The 16,858-nt window shown below is 40.8% G+C and overlaps 2 protein-coding genes across 4 annotated transcripts in view; one reads left to right on the top strand and one right to left on the bottom strand.

Annotated features, from left to right (window-relative positions):
* Positions 1-4,334: 4,334 nt before the first annotated feature.
* The window catches only part of BTD (biotinidase), a 13,011-nt gene continuing 487 nt past the window's right edge, over positions 4,335-16,858 (bottom strand). Inside the window, exons 1-4 of one of the 3 annotated variants that reach the window (XM_057365531.1) lie at positions 16,781-16,847; positions 11,910-12,144; positions 10,296-10,445; positions 4,335-8,921 (exon numbers count right to left, since the gene is read on the bottom strand). In XM_057365531.1, coding sequence (XP_057221514.1) covers positions 7,737-8,921; positions 10,296-10,445; positions 11,910-12,140 — 1,566 coding nt within the window. In that variant the 5' untranslated portion in view covers positions 12,141-12,144; positions 16,781-16,847 and the 3' untranslated portion in view covers positions 4,335-7,736. Of the gene's footprint in view, positions 8,922-10,295; positions 10,446-11,909; positions 12,145-16,411; positions 16,539-16,780; positions 16,848-16,858 lie in introns of those variants that run through there. The other 2 variants (XM_057365529.1, XM_057365530.1) reach the window with 2 other exon arrangements.
* HACL1 (2-hydroxyacyl-CoA lyase 1) overlaps positions 16,577-16,858 on the top strand; it is a 19,197-nt gene continuing 18,915 nt past the window's right edge. The window contains exon 1 of the mRNA XM_057365528.1: positions 16,577-16,701. Within this exon, the coding sequence (XP_057221511.1) occupies positions 16,645-16,701 (57 nt within the window). The 5' untranslated portion in view covers positions 16,577-16,644. The remainder of the gene's footprint in view (positions 16,702-16,858) is intronic.

Below are 16,858 nucleotides of genomic sequence, written 5' to 3'. Positions count from 1 at the left end.
TTCCTTTAGGCTTCCTTATAAATATTGCTYTCTTAAGATTTGTGCCTGTGTTCATTGTTTACCTGTGAGCAGAGTTAGAAATCACGACCTCCCTGAAGTTCTCTGTGCTTTCTTCCCTCTGAATCTCTCACATGTGGCTCTGTGGGAGTGATGTTTGTGCCTCAGCCGGGCACACAAGGCAGCACTCACAAGATCCACCTGACCTGTCTTGGGATTCACTGCAACCATTTAAATTCAAAGGCTGAAGCGACATGGACCCATTTTTTTCCTCAAATGCTTGTGGGAAACCCGATGAGAACGCCAAGTCATGTGTGTTATTTAAAAGGTAACAGCTGTATGTTTCTGTTCATGAAACTCAGTGATGTTGATTYAAAAGCACTGTGAAAGGATGATATTAATAGGATTTATTACCTATGCTGACCTATGTCTATGACCGGTTATCTCTGTGTGGTGTCGGTGGCCATAAGGCACAGATTATAGCCAGGGACACTCCTGTCTTCCTGGAAAAATTGCAGTGCAGTAGAGGCTGAGCTGTTCATGTCCACTGTGCGCCTGGGTGACAGAGGAGGAAAAGCTCAGATGGCGCTGGTTTGTTTACTAGTTAAAGATTTGGATATGGAATATGGGGACATGCAGAAAACAGTGCAGTTTAACATGTTTTGTTTCTTCATGTCAATCAGAAATTCTGCCTTTCTTTCATTTGATTGCTACTCACCTCTTGAGGAAGAAAAGTTTCTTACAGCATTAAATTGCATTATTTTAAGTTAGGTTTCATGAACTTTTCTGAGCTAAATATCTGTCTTTTCTAATTATGAAGTCCATTTAGGAATTCAGAATTGACCTGATTTGTGTATCTCACCTGTCTCATCATTTCAGGTTACTCAGTGAGCCTGTACATTGCAATTTATATCTATTTGTTAAAAAAAAAAATATCAAAGCTGTATTACTAGTTGGCTGTACRGGTAGGACAGTAATTGTGCCTTGTAAGTGATAATTGAGACTCTTACTGTAATATGGTCTAATTTCAAAAATGGAATGGGGTTTATTTAAAAGCCATGCTACTGTGCTCAGAGACCACTTCCTTAATGAGAGGTCAAGGAAAGCAGGTTCCTTGTTTCTGAAAAGCAAATAATGGTGGCTGGTGGGGKTTTTTAAAAAAATGTTCATATCTCAGTTGGAGGCCTGTTAATTTCCAGAAAATTATGTTGGAACCTCTATTTTTTTTAAAGAAATCCAGATTTTCTACAGATGAATATGGCACAGTTATTCTTACAGCCTTCATCCAAACAATCTCTCGGATTTTCACCAAGGGAGAGCAGTGAGCCTTGGCTGGACTACTGAAGCAATRTATTAGAATAAAAGAAACCCTTTTTGTCATGGGGAGAAAAAAATCAAATGGACWTAGGGAATGAGGACAGCTGGCTCTGCTCAGCTTTCTGTGTACTTTGACTTCTGGAATGTTTTATGGGTTTTCCATTCTCAGGATAAATGTGCAGGAGAGAGAAAATGCCAAGTCAGTATTAACCTCATAGGTTGAACTGTTACTTTTGGAGTGTCATGTTGCAGGATAAATGCTGGATGCTGATCAGATGAAGATTCAGTCTGTCTCCCCCTAAGAGTGACCCTACTGCAATCAAGGAGATTTTTCTTGTAATTCCTTACAAAATCTTTACTTCTGTGTCCTGCTTTGTATTTCCTCCTGTAACTTTTATTGCCATCCCATGCTTAGATGTCTCCAGAACAGTCATATATTTATATGTGGAACAGTCAGAGCTTTTATTATAGGCACTTTTTAAACTTAGATTGGCTGCAATTGTTTGGGGTTTTTTTTCTGGTCCTTTATTTTGTTTAAAATTCTGATTGTCTGTGTTCTGGTTTTGGCTACCAGGCTAAAGAATTAACAAATTTCTTGTCTAAAAAAAAGTTAATATGTAAAAATCAATACTTCAAAGTTTTGCTCCTTTTAAACTCTACACAGATGTTAAAAGGAGCACTAAAGAGCTCAAAGCTGTTACCTAAACTGTAGGGAGGATGATAAAAAAGGAGTGTGAGATGATGTTTACAGATTCTCCAACCCAATTAATTCTGGTTTTGAGAGGAATTAGCCTTCCTGTCTTGCCCAGAGATTATGTTCATTCAAAGACAACAGCTACTATAGTAATCCAGAATAACATGTTCTATTTATATCTACTTTACAAAAAAAAAATAAAGAGAATGTTCATTAAATGCAGTTAGTTGGGAATAACACAAGTGTTTGGGTAACKCAGCAGCTCTTTCGCAAAAAATAAAGTGACCTTTCTGTTGTTGATCCTGCAGTAACTGGGTGAGCAGATCTGTATGTAGAGAGTTGGGAAGTGACAGTGAGTACTGCCCAAAGAACTGGTTAGCATTTATTTGTGAGAAGTTTGTCACGATCAGGGAATGTTTTTAACACTGCTGGATGTCTGCAGGGAGCCCATACTACTCAATTCCATGTTTGGGTCAGTGCAGTTCACATTTTAAAAAACTGAAACCTAAATAGAAATGCTAAGTGTTTATGGAAACAGCAGTTTTGGAGAACTGGAGGTCATCCTCTTTGGCTCTGTGTACCAGAGGGCAAGTGAAGGCAGCTCCCTGGTCTTCCCTGGCTGCAGCTGCAGAAGCAACTGGAGGATTTTCCTCATGTCCCACAACTCGGCACTGAGCCTCTGCCGATGGTACATATCCACAAAAGAAATGCCATCACACTTGGGTTAAAAAGCACTGCCTCCTGCTGACAGTAATTTCTGATCATCCAGTCCTGTTGCAATCAGACTAAGAGAGAGAAGGGCCTTTATTAATCTCCTAATAAGCAGTTTAAACTTTTAATGCAACTTCCATAGGTCAGAATTTAAACTTGGCAAAATTGTTATTAATAGCAYGTAAAATTAAGTATTTAAATTCTTAAAGTTGGTCAAGACAATTCATACAAATCCTTAAATCCAAGATTGGTAGTTATTGCATTTTGCAGTAATCTCAGTAATTTGTGATGATTTCCTTGTAATCYTCTTTAATACACTGCAGAAGCTGGCAGGACAGTTGGAGAAGAATTCTGATTGCGATGGAAAACATTTTTATATATAAATGTGTAGCTGTGACTGAATTGGACAAGACAAGAATTCATAAAAYGTGGGTCTCCAAACTTTACAAACTGAAACCTGAGGTGTTAAATGCTTTCAGGAATGGTGTGATTCTTGGTGTGATCATGTGCAGGGCCAGGAGTTGGACTTCAATGATCTTTGTGGGTTCTTTCCAGTCATATTCTATGAAATGAGAAGAGACACAGCACAGGCCTCTTTGTTAGCTGATAGTATTGGCTTTTTTGCTTTTTCTGGAGTCCTTTTCTCACTGTAATAGCCATATGTTTTCAAATGTAAAGTGCGAAGGTGTTACTGTGCATTAATTTTAAATGATGAAACAATATTGTTTCTTAAGAAGCTATCCTGTTATTGTATTTAAGAGAATCTATAAGCCTTACCACAAAAATCCCTTCATTTTGGGGGATTAACAGGAGAAGGAAGTGCCTCACTGGACATTATGAATGTCACCCAGGCCCCCAGCCTGATCTGTGTTCCCTCAAAGACCTAYGGTGAGAAAAACTGTCTGAAATGGCAGGAAAGAGCATTTTGTTCMGATGTTCAGCCATTTAGAGCCCAGCAAGATCACAAGAATGTTTGGTTTCCTTTCTCTGGGGAAGATTARTTTCAGATGTGACTAAAATTTTCAAGTTCTAGAGCTCATCTCAACGGAATGTTCCTGACAGGGGAAAAAGGGTGCCCCTGCTCTGAGGATTTGAAGGTTTCTTGCAACYCTTTCCAGCCTGGTGTCCCAGTCTCTTTAGCACCCTATTTGTCTTCAAATAAAGCAGTATTTAAATTATCCATGCTTCCCTGGTGTGATATGTGKTGTTTTACATTAGGATAAATTGAGCTCTCTGCATTCCATGCTCTTTGGCAATTTTCAGRCTGAGGTTGAGAAAGAGATCTTGCAGTTTTTCCCCATGTAACTGTAAACATAGTTGAAGAAYAGAGAACCTAAAGAGCCTTTCAAGCTGTCTTCACATTGATGGTGTCATTAAATATTTAAAGAGGAAAAAAACACCTTGCATTCTTCCTTTTTTAATTAAAATTGCAATAGATGTAGCCAGAACTCTTGCTGTTCAGGTTTGCAACAGAACAAAACAAAACCTGCTYTCAGGGCTTGTCAAAGGACAAACATGCAGGTTTTCTCTTAAGTGTACCTTTCAGACTTAGTTCTGAAAGCTTAAGGCTGAAGTCTCAGTGTTCTCTTACATTAAAAAAATAGATAGCTTAAATAGTTTAAAAATAAAATCTAGTGATTCATGTATCCTCTCATGTATTTTCTGTCCCTTGCCAAACTGTTACTCAAGCTGTCTGCACAATTTTCTTAAAATCTTTAAAATCTTCCTAATCTATTAAAGCCTTAAAGAATTCAACCTTCCTTATCTCTTCTACCAAGAGTTTGTTTCTTCTGCTGTGAGTCCCAGTATTGTCTCTGATTTCTGACCTGTGTTGCCTACACCAGCTCTCCCAGGGCAGGGAGAAAGGAGAGTTTAGTGACTCTCTCAAGTATTTCCATTGCTGTTGATTATTAAAAACTTGATGGGATGATAACTCAGTTCAGCCTGTGAATATTTGGGGGGTTCATTTYGCTGGTAGAGATCTGCATAAAGGAGCTTTTGCCCAGTCAGGTATTGTGAAGGTCTCTGCAGATTTTACAATGTGTCTCCAGTTCCTCAGCCTCTTCACATGCCTCTTGATAGCTTAACTCCTAGTTCCTCTTTTTCAGCTGTTCCTTTGATGTGCTTTCTGGTGTTTCTGTCATTGTGAGGAGAATATCCCCACATTCACCTGGAAGAATCACTCTGAATCCTGAAACAGCAGATCCCTTATGAGGAACCTCCCAACCTCTTCTGACTCCTGTGCTGTTATCCGGACCTGGACAATTTCTGTGGTTGTCTTTCCCTTCCCAGGAGCAGTGTCAAGGCCCCTTAAAGACATCACTCCCTGCTGTCTCAGAGAGGACATTTCTTTGGTGTCAGTACAAATTCCTGATTTCAATTTGGTCACAGACCAAGTTGTTCAAAGCTTCTCTAGATTTCAGTGGTACTTCCCGTATGTCAAAAAATCCTTCTGTCCTGTTTTGTTTTTTTCCCAATCTCAGACAGGAATTGCTCAGGAAGCTTTAATAAACCTGTTCATATCCATTAGGTGATAGGCTGCATTACAGTGTGTTACCAGTGTGAATGGCAGCCTTGCTGAAGGCCTCTCACACCTCCTCAGTACATGGTAAGTAGCTTCACTCAYGAGAGTGCAGGATTGTTTGGGATCAGGGCAGTGCTGGGATTGTGCTCCTGCACACATTTCCAAAAGCCATCGATGTGTGGTGGTATCAGAGGTCACTGCCTGTCCCTGTGTGTCAGAAGAGGTACACCTGTTGTTACTCAAAGATCGGGGTGGGAGGGAGGAGTACTGGTACTGTACACAGTACTGGTAATGTACTGTGTCCAGTTCTGCCTGYTCAACCCTTCCCAGTGTCTCTTGCTAAAGGCGGCTGTTCTGGGTGAAGGGAACAAGGTGTGAGAATGCACTCAAATACTGAATGCCTGCTCTTCTCAGGGAGGAGACAGAGGAATGTACCTCATGCAAACTCCAGTAAGGCTAGAAGGTCTTGAGGTCTTGTTCTAACAACTTAAGCTCAACCATAGCTAGAATACTTCTTTGGGCCACATTTTGCAAGTATTTCACAGGTAAACACTTATTTCCTTAGGCTTAGCAAGTATGTGTAATGCTATTTAGGTGTCTAGCCTAACCTATTGTAGTAATGGTCTGCTTTGGAACTAAATCCCAAAGAGTATTTTAGTCCACGAAGCTGCATGTTTTTCATCCTAAAAAGTGCAGGGTCCTGAGAGCTGGAATCTCCAGTTGTTCATTGCTCCATTTTGTGGTAGTAGAAGCAGAAGCATCAACAAGAATTGTAAATGCTTTTCTGTTCTACCCTGTACATCCTGAAATGGTGCAGCATTCAGCAAGAACATGGTATGGGTGCCAAAGAATTAATAATCTTTAATAACCCTGTGGAGGAATGGCCTACTTTTATAGCAGCAAGTTTATGCCTAATGAGATACAGACATTCCCTCTCCGTATTTCTGTCCAATGTATGCTGCAGAATAAACCTGGTGTGCTGCTCTATCAAAGTGCTGTTTGACAAGGGCCTGACTCACAGTGATACAGACTGGAGAAAGAAGTTTTGATAGAGCCCAAGGCTTCCATAATTATACACTAATTCTGTGTAAATACCTAAGAAACCSTAAGGTATATATTCAGCAATGTTTTGGTTGTTTTGCTTTCTGAAACCAGAAAGTGAGTTCATTCAAAGGAGGAGCTGATTGAGCACCTCTCAGGACACATCCTTGTACCTGTACTGGTTTGAGTTTGAACCAACTCAGACCACAAAACAGAGGGAGTCCCAGCTCTCCTGTCTCCTGTGCTCTGCTCCTCTCAACCTGACTAACAGAGCAGCTGGAACACAAGGACTCTCCAAAGGAACAGTTGTGTTTATTCCATTACTCAACACCTATTACCCAGATGAAGTCGTAGCAGCCAATAAAACCCCACAAAATTATAATGCTTGAGAATACCTTAACGTGTATGACTTTAACCCCAAATTAATAGCCTTTGAATATTCTTTTCCCAACTTCTTCACTGCAGTAGAACAGCTACAGCACTTAATCTAGTTATTTCTCTGGAAAGAATGGTGTGTTCTACTCACTCACCAGCACAAATGTGCCATCTGGCACAGGAAGCATTGATGCAAAAACCTTGCTGTTCCGTGCTTATTATGTACTTTTCATAAATCCTCTTGAATAAATTCATGAACAGTGTGTAAGATGTCTTAAAGTCAAAAGATTCTTCTCTTTTAAACAAGGGAAGTAAAAGTACTAAACAAGTGCATAACATGGTCACTGATATTCATTGCTGATGTTTTCTTTAAGCTTAATTTCTTGTGAAATATGTCTTACTGCCGTCTAGGTTTTCACAATCATTTGATATCCTGTTGACCAGATTAGCAATTCTGTAGATGTTTACAACTGTAGCATTAAGATACTCTTAAGTGCATATGAGAAAACTTAAGACTTTGTAGCAGGATTACAGACACCAGAGTGGCCAGTCAATGGTAATGATTTCACCTAGGAGTTTTTAACTCTAAGAAAAAAAAACAGTCATGGCACCCTAACCAGAAATCAAAACCTCAGCCCATAAAAGCTATATGTATGTATATGTCATGCACAATATTTGTATCTTACTTCCCTTTCTTTTGTTTTTGTTTCTTTTCTTACAATAGTTTTCCATTTAATTCATTTCCATACTCCCAGCTAGGACTCCAAAACCCAAAGGATTAAATTAAAAGGAACAAATTCAGTTTAATTTAGAAGTGTTATTTCCTTGGTATAAAACACCTCAYCAGATCCCAGCAAGCTTTTATCTTTGCAAGGCCGTTCTTTCACTCCTGGAGGACATAAGATACCACGGTACAGACTGTACTTACAGCCATTTTTTCAAATGTGGGACCTMATCAGGCAGTGATGGGATGAACACACCTGAACCTCTAGGAAATATGGATGTTCAACAATTGCTGTTAAGATACATACTYTGAACATAAGGGCAGTTGTTTTCTGACTCAGTCAAATATCTCTGCTAGTCCTTTTCATACCACCGTCCATAGAGAGCAGCTGTCAGTAGGCCAGAAGATGTTCTATTTTTGCTCATGAAATAGTGGTTGTTTTTCCAGCCCAAGTGATCAGCAAAGTCCAAGGTAATACCAGATGTCAGCAACAAAGGAAAGATGTAAGGTGTGCTCATATTTCCCCATAGCTGGAAATCTATCAGACCAGTGGCATCTGTGACCTCCTGCCCACAAGTGCTGAAGCTGAGGCCACCACACTTTACTAAGGCACAGGCCTGGACGTAGTATGTGCCATGCACTGTATGGAGCCCATCAAAAACTCCCAAAGCATATAATTCATCAGTTAAAACAGGTCTCTGATAATTTAAGTAACAGCAAAGGGTATTGGCACAAACCTGGAGCTCTCCTTTTTCCCCCCATACAGGAACAAAAGTGAAGTTGTCATACATCATTTCTGCATAAAATGAGGGAGGTGACTGTTCATTTCCTTTTTCAGATACTMTGCTAGGAGTCTCTTCTTGCTCCTTAAAGCAAACTTCATCATCCAGTGAGGTGCTCGTAAAAGTCCTGCATGAGTCATGTAAGTTCTCTCTAAATCTTTCATTACTCTCTAAATTGGATTTATAATCTGTGGTAATTACAGGAATTTCTGCTACTATGAGCTTGCCACCGTAACTTTCCATGTTGTGGTAGATGAATGACTTGACTGGAGTRTATATGCCACTCCCTGTCATGCCCAAGGTAGGGTGGTGGATGTTGGCTGCTAAAATATTGATATTGAAAGCAGTTGCAAAAGCTTGTTGAAATTCTACAGCRGACAAGAGTGGGAGCTGGTTCATCCAGGCAGTTGGATAAACAATTTGCTTCAAATTGTATTGTCTGATGAGGTTCACTGTAGGCTCAAAAAAGAGTATATCAAAGCAAGTGAACATGCCAAACTTGCCAGCAAAAGGGGTGTCAAAGAATGCATAGTCTGGCTCTGGAGGAGTATCAAAAGCATATTCAAAGTACAGATTGTGTTTGCGATACGTGGCCAGCAGGGTTCCATTGGCGTCAAACGCCACGTTGGTGTTGAACTGGTACCTCCCGTCCGCTGGGCACCGAGGATCCGTGCGTTCACACGGCTGCTTAGTCCCCAGGTTGGCCACAAGGAATATCTTGTTCTTCAGAGCCATGCAGCTCAGGCGCTGAACCACCTGGAAAACAGTATGGAGGAATGGGAGCATTTCAGAATATGCTTAAGTAAGTTCTACTTAAGCACCTATGACTTACTTAATACTTTTCAAATTATTATTTTCAACTGTGTTCAAAATTGAACACATTTGACCATATCCATAAAATCTAAAAGCTCTGATGATTTCATGACAAAAGCTACTGGAACAATAGCTTTGTTGGCAGAAAAAGTACTTCAAATGTTAATTTTAAAACAGCTCTGAAAAAAATTGTCTTAGTTTTATTTCCTGAGAAGGAAGTAAGTAAATAAATCTATTCCAAGGATGTTAATTTTTAGAAACTTGTGACTTGTAGGAGCACCGATGGCTTTAAAATACCGTATGTCAACTGAAAGCTTTGCCAAGGCAGCACAACTGCTCTKTGTGTGTCTTTAGAACAGCAAATGTCTAATAATGATCATCTGCACCTGGACAGTTTTACTATAAATTTTTAAAAAGCAATTACTAGCTATGACTTAGAGAAGCAGAGATGGAAATGGATAGCCTTTGCAAAGTTACAGAAAAGAAATAGAAAAAGTTGCAGTCCACAGTAATACTCAGATATTTCTTCCATTTCACAGAGTGCCATACCAAAAACTGACATTACTGCAATCTCCAAACAGCATCTGAATGGAAAACTACGTTCTTGCTTGCTTGGCCATGATCATTTTTAACAAAGATTCATAGGTCAAAATAGATCATTGTTATAACGGTGATTCATGTTGGTACACAAAWTCTGCTTAGTAGGTACATGCTTGATTTCTTTATGTTGAGTTCTTCAATATGAATTAACAGTCTGTATTTACTAAACATGGCCATTTTCAGTTTAGGTCCAGAAWACATCCAGATCAGATCTTGCATAATGAAACTTGGTCCCTGTCAAGCTGTGATTTCTATTACAGTGTAGCAGGTAAGTCCAGTTACTTATGTTGATCATTTGACACATGGTTGCTGAGTATAATGCTATAATATCATGAAGTTCTTAAACCCAAGTAACAAGAATGCACCAAAAAGGAAGATTATACTGTACTGTTTTATGTAAAACTATGTTATTCAAATTAATATCACATACAATGTATCTTGTGAGAGAACAATTACCATTTCAGAGGCTGGGGAGGTGCAGATGACAAATCCGGACGGCTCATACACAACTAATCTCCCTGCATGTATGGATCTGAACCCTCCTCTGCTAAGAATGAAACCAGCAGAGCCTGAGCATCCATGAAAACAGAATCTGGTCCTGAGTTGTTAAACTTCTTGCTTACCTCCCTAAACAAACCAACTTGAGCTATTTCCCATTTGGAGCACAAACTTAGCATTCAGTTATCCCACCCCTGCAGGCATCACTCCTATGTTTACCTCTGTGTCATTGAACAAATAAGGCTCTCTGCAGGGATTCCACTTGCCAGAGTGTGAATGCAGAACGAAATCCAAGAAAGGGTAAATGGAGCTTCTGGTGAAGTTGAAGCCATGGATTCCATCTTCAGGAAAAACAATGATCTGTGCCCCCTGTATGTAAAACAAAKACATATTTTGTAGGAAAAGCAAAGGAAAAGAGGGGATCTCATAGGTAAAAAGAGATAAAGAAAGYTAAGAATAACCCTATTAGGTTTAGCCAATGATGTAGTTTGAAAGTACCTTTTCTTTGACTTCATAGTTGGTGTAACTTATGTAAYAGATGTGTAACTATGTATATTATAAAAACCTATTTAACATGACACATAACTTTATCTTGAAAAATCATGCACATGGCATTATATTTAATAAGAGCATTCTGCATCCAAATTCTTACCAAAGGTATTCTCCCTTCACACGARTCATGAGGATATCATCATTCAGGTTAAGGACTGATGATGTTAAACTTGTTTAAATTTTTTTATCAGAATAATGCTATTTGCAGATACACTTTGTCAAAGGTGCAGCATCACTTAGATAATTAAGTATATAGGCTTGGASAGAGTACTGGGAGTGTTGATTTCAGAAATTTCCCTGTGGAAGCAGTGCACAGGCTGGTAGAAATGCAGTCATGCCAGAGGCTCTACCTGAAATTCAGGGAGATCGGAACTGTTCCTAAAAATGAGGTGGATTCCTCTTAAATTAGACACAGCACCAGTCACTCAGATTCCTGTTAATTTTCAAAAGTCAGTTCAAATGTGTTATCTATGGCTTTGGGATAATTTATGTRTCTTGGGTGCAAGGCTGCATTAAAATTGCTACTATGCTTCTGCCCAACCATATGAACTTCTCAAAAAAAAAAAAAAATCATGTTTTCAAATTATACAAAAATAGTAATTATTCTCTCCCAGAACAACAGACCTGTGGAAATTGCAAGTCAATTCTTCTCTGTGTAAGTCCAGCAACACTTGCTTTCTCTGACTAGAACCAGCTCTGGGTTTTCTTGGGAGGGGAGGAAAGAGGGTTGTGCATAAGAACAGCTGGAAATACTAGACTCTCCCCTCTAAATATATTTAGACTGAGAYCCATTCCATGGTGGGTAGAAGAAAGGAATGGAAAACTTTAGTTCCACAAAGTTGTTAAAGGCGGAACATTAATTTCCAAAGCATTTGACTTCCTCAGTTTTTAGAAACATTCAGGAATTTCCAYTGAGAGCACTGGAATAAAATCAAACCCAAAACAGCTGCCAGTAAGACAATCTTTCAAGGAAACCCTCCAGTTAAGAAAACAGAAAGGAGCTAAGTGTTCAGACCAAAATAGAAAATTCGTTTGCCTATACTAAATAACTACAGCCATATTTTTCCAAGCTTGGAATAACCCAAGTTAGGCAGGATGCTAATTGGCCTGATTCTTTTYCAGAGCTGCTGGCAGGTCAGATTGTCTGAGAACCCAGACCAGAGTTATGTATATAAATATGGCTTTAGTTGCCTAGGAACACAAATGTGAAGGATTATCTTCAAATAGCACTTCCTCTATATATACCCAGCGCACMCACAACTGCTCCAAGCTGGGCTGTACCTGTCTGGCAGCAGCCAGCACTTGCTGTTCATAGACGTCGAGGTTCCTGCCCATGAGCTCCAGCGCCGAGCGCCGCTCCACCAGCGCTGCTGGATTGGGGCTCAGGATGGATTCGTGCTCGTACACCGCGGCAATGTAGTGCCCCTCCCTCCTCACTCYTCCTGACACTACTTGATAGAAGAGAAAGCAGATGGGCAGCTTCCAGCACAGAGCCACCATGGTGACTGCCATAAACCTAGAGAAAAAAAAAACAACCCAGATAGATGGGATGGAGGCAGCTTAGCAAAGGATCATGCCAGGAATTTAAATTGACAATTAAGTGTGGATGGTAGTTGAGGCTCTCAGCAGTGTGGTGTTTTTAGGTCCCTAAAGGGCCACATGCATATTGTTTCTAAACCTTAAATCCATCTACACTGGTGCCTTAAATAACTGCATCCTGCTCAAAAGCATTTTAGCTTCATATATAGTTCTACTGATCTCCTTGCTTGGTTTCCCTTTACAATCAACATTCATTTATAGATTATTTCACCATATATCAAAACAGCTTCGGGAAAAGTTAAAAGCAGCTCACAAATTTGCAGTTCCTCCCCCATTTGGTGATGGAGGATGCATTTAAAAGTAGCATTTCTGAAAATTACTTGGAGACTGTATTTAGTAGTCAAGCAGAAATAGAACTTACTTTATCAATACTGAAGCAGATAATCACCAAGAGAATTACACTAGACACTACTTCTGTATCTATCTTTCTGTCATGAAAATGCCTCTCCTAATGGATTATGGATTCACTGTATTCCAAYTCCGTATGTGTAATAGGCAAATATTTCTCCTACAGTGCAACTTTTTTGAACATTTATAAAAATGTTGAGTGCAATTCAGATCTGCATTCCTCCCATACAATGCAGATAGGTAAGGTTAAAAATGTTTCCATACTAATAACAATAAATCAGAAATCCATACAAAATGGAGAAAATTTGCATTACTGAGCTTTTCTTGGGAAAAAAAATTAAGAATTATTGAGTCTGGAAGGCTGGGCCACTCTGCAATATGGGCTCCCATGTAACCTTTTGACTTYTCATGTCAGGAAAGGACTTAGAACAAGAACTGACACAGTCAATGGCTGTGCAACACCTCTGAAAGACTACAAAAATGCTTTTAAATTCAGAATTATTCTCAGAACATGAGAGTTCTGTATTTGTCACCACACTGTCACTAGTATCATTAAGGAATTAAATCTCGAATATCAGTGAAATTGGAAAAGCGTGCAGAAGAGATGTGTTAGTGCTATATATTGATAGCTGTAAGTTGAGTTACTGGTTTTTTAATTGTATTTTCCCTCTGTATCCAAGAAAAAAAAATGTTCCGAAACACTCTTGGTGCCCTTCAGTCTTTGTAATCCACAACTTCCCGAATTTTTCCAATGCAAATACAGACAGACATATGCACGAAGAGTCTTCTCTAGATCCCAACAGGAGTTCAGCAGGAAAAAAAATCCATTCTAAACTAATCACAATCTTATTTTTATTCATGCTATATTAAATGCCGTTTTGTACCAAAGAAAGAAAGTCTATGGCAAGTTAACTGAAAATATCTCTTTGCTTAAATTCCAGGACGAAAAGCAGCTAACAACAATCTTTAATACTGCTTTTTTCGGGTTTTTTTTTTCCTAAACACCAACTGTTTCATACCTAAGAATGAACAAATGGAAAAAGCATTTAATAAGTACTGTCTTAGTTGTTACCTTCTATAAGTGCTACATGCTATTTGCAACACTGGTTTGATAGCAGCACAATCCYATGTAGGACAGCAAAATCATAACCTTAGTGCCCATGGTAGGCAGAAGACTTGTTTGCTCATCCAAAAAATCTTATATGTAATAATAACACTTCTAAGTGTACACAAGTAACTTAGTTATTCAATGCATCTAAGCTCAACTACATATTCATATTTCCCTGAGCTTTAATTAGCCAATGTGTCCATACATGCCTTCAAGGGTAAACTTATTTAAAGCATGATAAAAACAGAATAAACCCATGGCCTCTCTGTAATCAGATGGATTAAAGATACTGCATGTATATAAACAGTTTTGAAAAGTAATGTATGACAAGCTACCCTTGCTATGCTGCATATTGAAGAAAACATTCAGTACTTATAGAGGGTGATTCAGCAATGCATATCAGAATACAGGGGACTCCTTGCAGCTCAGCTTTGCAAATGAAATATCAAAGCACATGGGAGGATATAAAGCAGTAGCAGAGAGAGGGGCTTCAAGGGTGGAAAACCTCTTACAGTTAAGGAACATACTGAAAATAAACAAGCTGTGTTRCACTTCACTGACAAAATTCTCTTTTCTATTTCTTGTCACCCCTTCAAAGCCAAAATGGCTATTTAAGACAGGAATGGGTTCTAGTCAGCTGCTCCTTAATAAAGTTGTCAACTAAGATGTAATTAGAATTTATCATTACTAGTGATGGAAAACGAGTTTCAGATCACAAGATGGAATTGCTATGCATTAGAAAAACTGCCCTTTTTAAAAGCCAAACACATGAACAGAAAAAAAGTTAACAGATAATGAGCTTCTACAAAACATCATATTTTACAAGCATGCTYGGAGAGTTCTTATTTTTTTACCACATTTCATTTCCTGGTGGTCAGAATCACACAAAATAACTAATCTGAATCTTTTACTCATTTAGATGCACAAGAGGTTTGGCATTGAACATGCAACTACACAATCCCATCTGGCTGAACCTGGGCCAACTAAAATAACTAAAATAATTCCTCTGAATCCTACCCTGGGTTGTGATTACTGCTAGTCCTACAGATGAYGGCTGAGCACTTGTGTGAGTGCTCCCTAAAGCCTTCCCCCTGTTTGACAGTTTAAACAACAGGATTCTGCTATTTCATATATTGCTTTTAGCACAGAGAGCCGTGACAAGCCSAAGGCTGGCCTTGGCTATATTAAACATTCCAGCCAAAATAAGGATACAGGGTTTACTCAGCCCTTAGGCTGTTGAGATTCCAAATAYGTCTCTGCCACATTCTGGATGGTTTTTACTACTGGAAAGTGCTACACCATCCCACAAGTCCTTTCCTTGAAGAGAAGTTAATTTGCTTAGGATCTACAGAGCTGTCACCTCACCTGAACCATGACTTTAAATTTTTATGACCTGAAATGCTTTMTAATTTTATCTCTTTTTATGTGCCTTTCTTGTGATTGATGTGGTCCTTTGCCTGACAGACAGGCTTCAGCAGGATTATATCACCCAAATATAAATATTTCCTAGCAGTATTACTGTCATGCAGCCACAATATTTCAGTGACAGTTTCACATAAAGAGTTAAAAGGCTGGTGTTTAAGTTTGGACGCAGTCACACTGCAGACTGTTTTCCTACTCATCTTTTCAGAACTATCTAATCCCAGTAGGTTGTGAAGTAAAGCATCCAGTCCCTTGCTTTTCAACAACTTTGCAAACTTAGACAGAGAAGAGCAACACATACCCTCCTTCTTTGCACTTTTACACTCGGAGGAACCCAACAGACAACAGACCATGAAATAACAGAAAAAACACAGCATTGGGTTGGGTCCTCTTAAGTGGTTAATAGCAAACTCATGTTAAGCTATGCCTAACACATAGGGTAGTAACATAAATAGTTACAGTAAGTAACATAACATAAACAGTAACAAGTAAYAATAATAACTTAAACAGTAGCGATTACTAAGCAAATATTCAATTGGCTATGAAAAAAGTCTTTCTTAGGTTAAATGATATCTGTGGATTATGATGTTGCTGCCATTCTACTATGTATTTACACAACATACTATAAAAATACATATAGTGAAATTCAAGGATTTTTTTCGACTGATCCCTCCTATTGCTTTTATTTGCTGTATTATATTACAGTACTTTACTGTGTAGTTTTTGTGGAGGGTTTTTGTCATCTATGTGGTCTGTTGTTTGTTATATCTACGTTTTTTTTTGTTGCTAGTGAGGGCGAACGGAGCGCTGCAATCMTTAGTGGTTTGTCCGGACGAACCGAGGGCGGCGGCACGGACAAGGCGGAGCGTGGGRCAGGGACATGCTGTCAACTGTGTCACTTCAGCGACACGTGCCGGGATGGGCAGAGCCGGACAGAGCGGGGTGCGCCATCCTTCAGCTGCGACTTTGGGAGTGTCTCACACTCCTCCTCTGTCACTTCTCCTGCTGAGCGCTGGCSTCGGGCACCGGCACCTCACACACACTCCTGTACTTTGCCCCGCTCCGTATTCACCCCCTCTGACCAGCCCCACAAAGCCGGAGCGCTCAGGGGCGGCTGCCCCGGGTACCCGCGCGGTACTGCGGCTCACGGAGGCCATCGAGGCCCGTCTGGCCCGCCCCTTTCCGCTCCGCGGCCGCTCTCCCCGTATCCCATCCCATCCCATCCCATCCCATCCCATTCCATCCCATCCCGGCCCATCCCAATCCCGGCCCGCCCCGCCCTGCTCCCCCCGCCGCCCCCGCGCACCCCTCGCCTCACGCTGTGGGCAGCCACCCCCGACCTCTGATTGGCTGCCCGCTCTGGCCAATAGGAAACCATCCCGGTCTCCGCCCCGCGCCGCCCGCCAGCGGGGTCAGGGGTGGGTCCCCTCGGCCCCGCCCCCTGCGCTGTCTGATTGGCCGAGCCGCCTGTCAGTCACTGCGCGCGACCTTCGGCCGGGGTCCCCGTCCGGTCCGGTCCGGGCGGGCAGCGGGGCTGACATGGAGGACGAGGCGGTCAGCGGGGCGCAGCTCATCGCCCAGGCCCTCAGGGCGCAAGTAAGAGCGCGGGGGCGGGGACCGGCAGCCTGCGGGCCGGGACAGCCTGTAGCGAGCGTGTGTGTGCGGCCAGACTCACCCCGACCGCCGCTGCCGCGCTCCCGGGGGCGGACGGGAAGAACTCGCCCCGCCGCTTTGTGGGAGGGAAGGAGAGAGG

Source organism: Malurus melanocephalus, unplaced genomic scaffold (genome assembly GCF_030028575.1).
Source record: "Malurus melanocephalus ecotype Western Australia unplaced genomic scaffold, MMel_1.1 scaffold_53, whole genome shotgun sequence".
Lineage (NCBI taxonomy): Eukaryota > Metazoa > Chordata > Aves > Passeriformes > Maluridae > Malurus > Malurus melanocephalus.
This window is presented reverse-complemented; position numbering and strand designations above follow the sequence as displayed.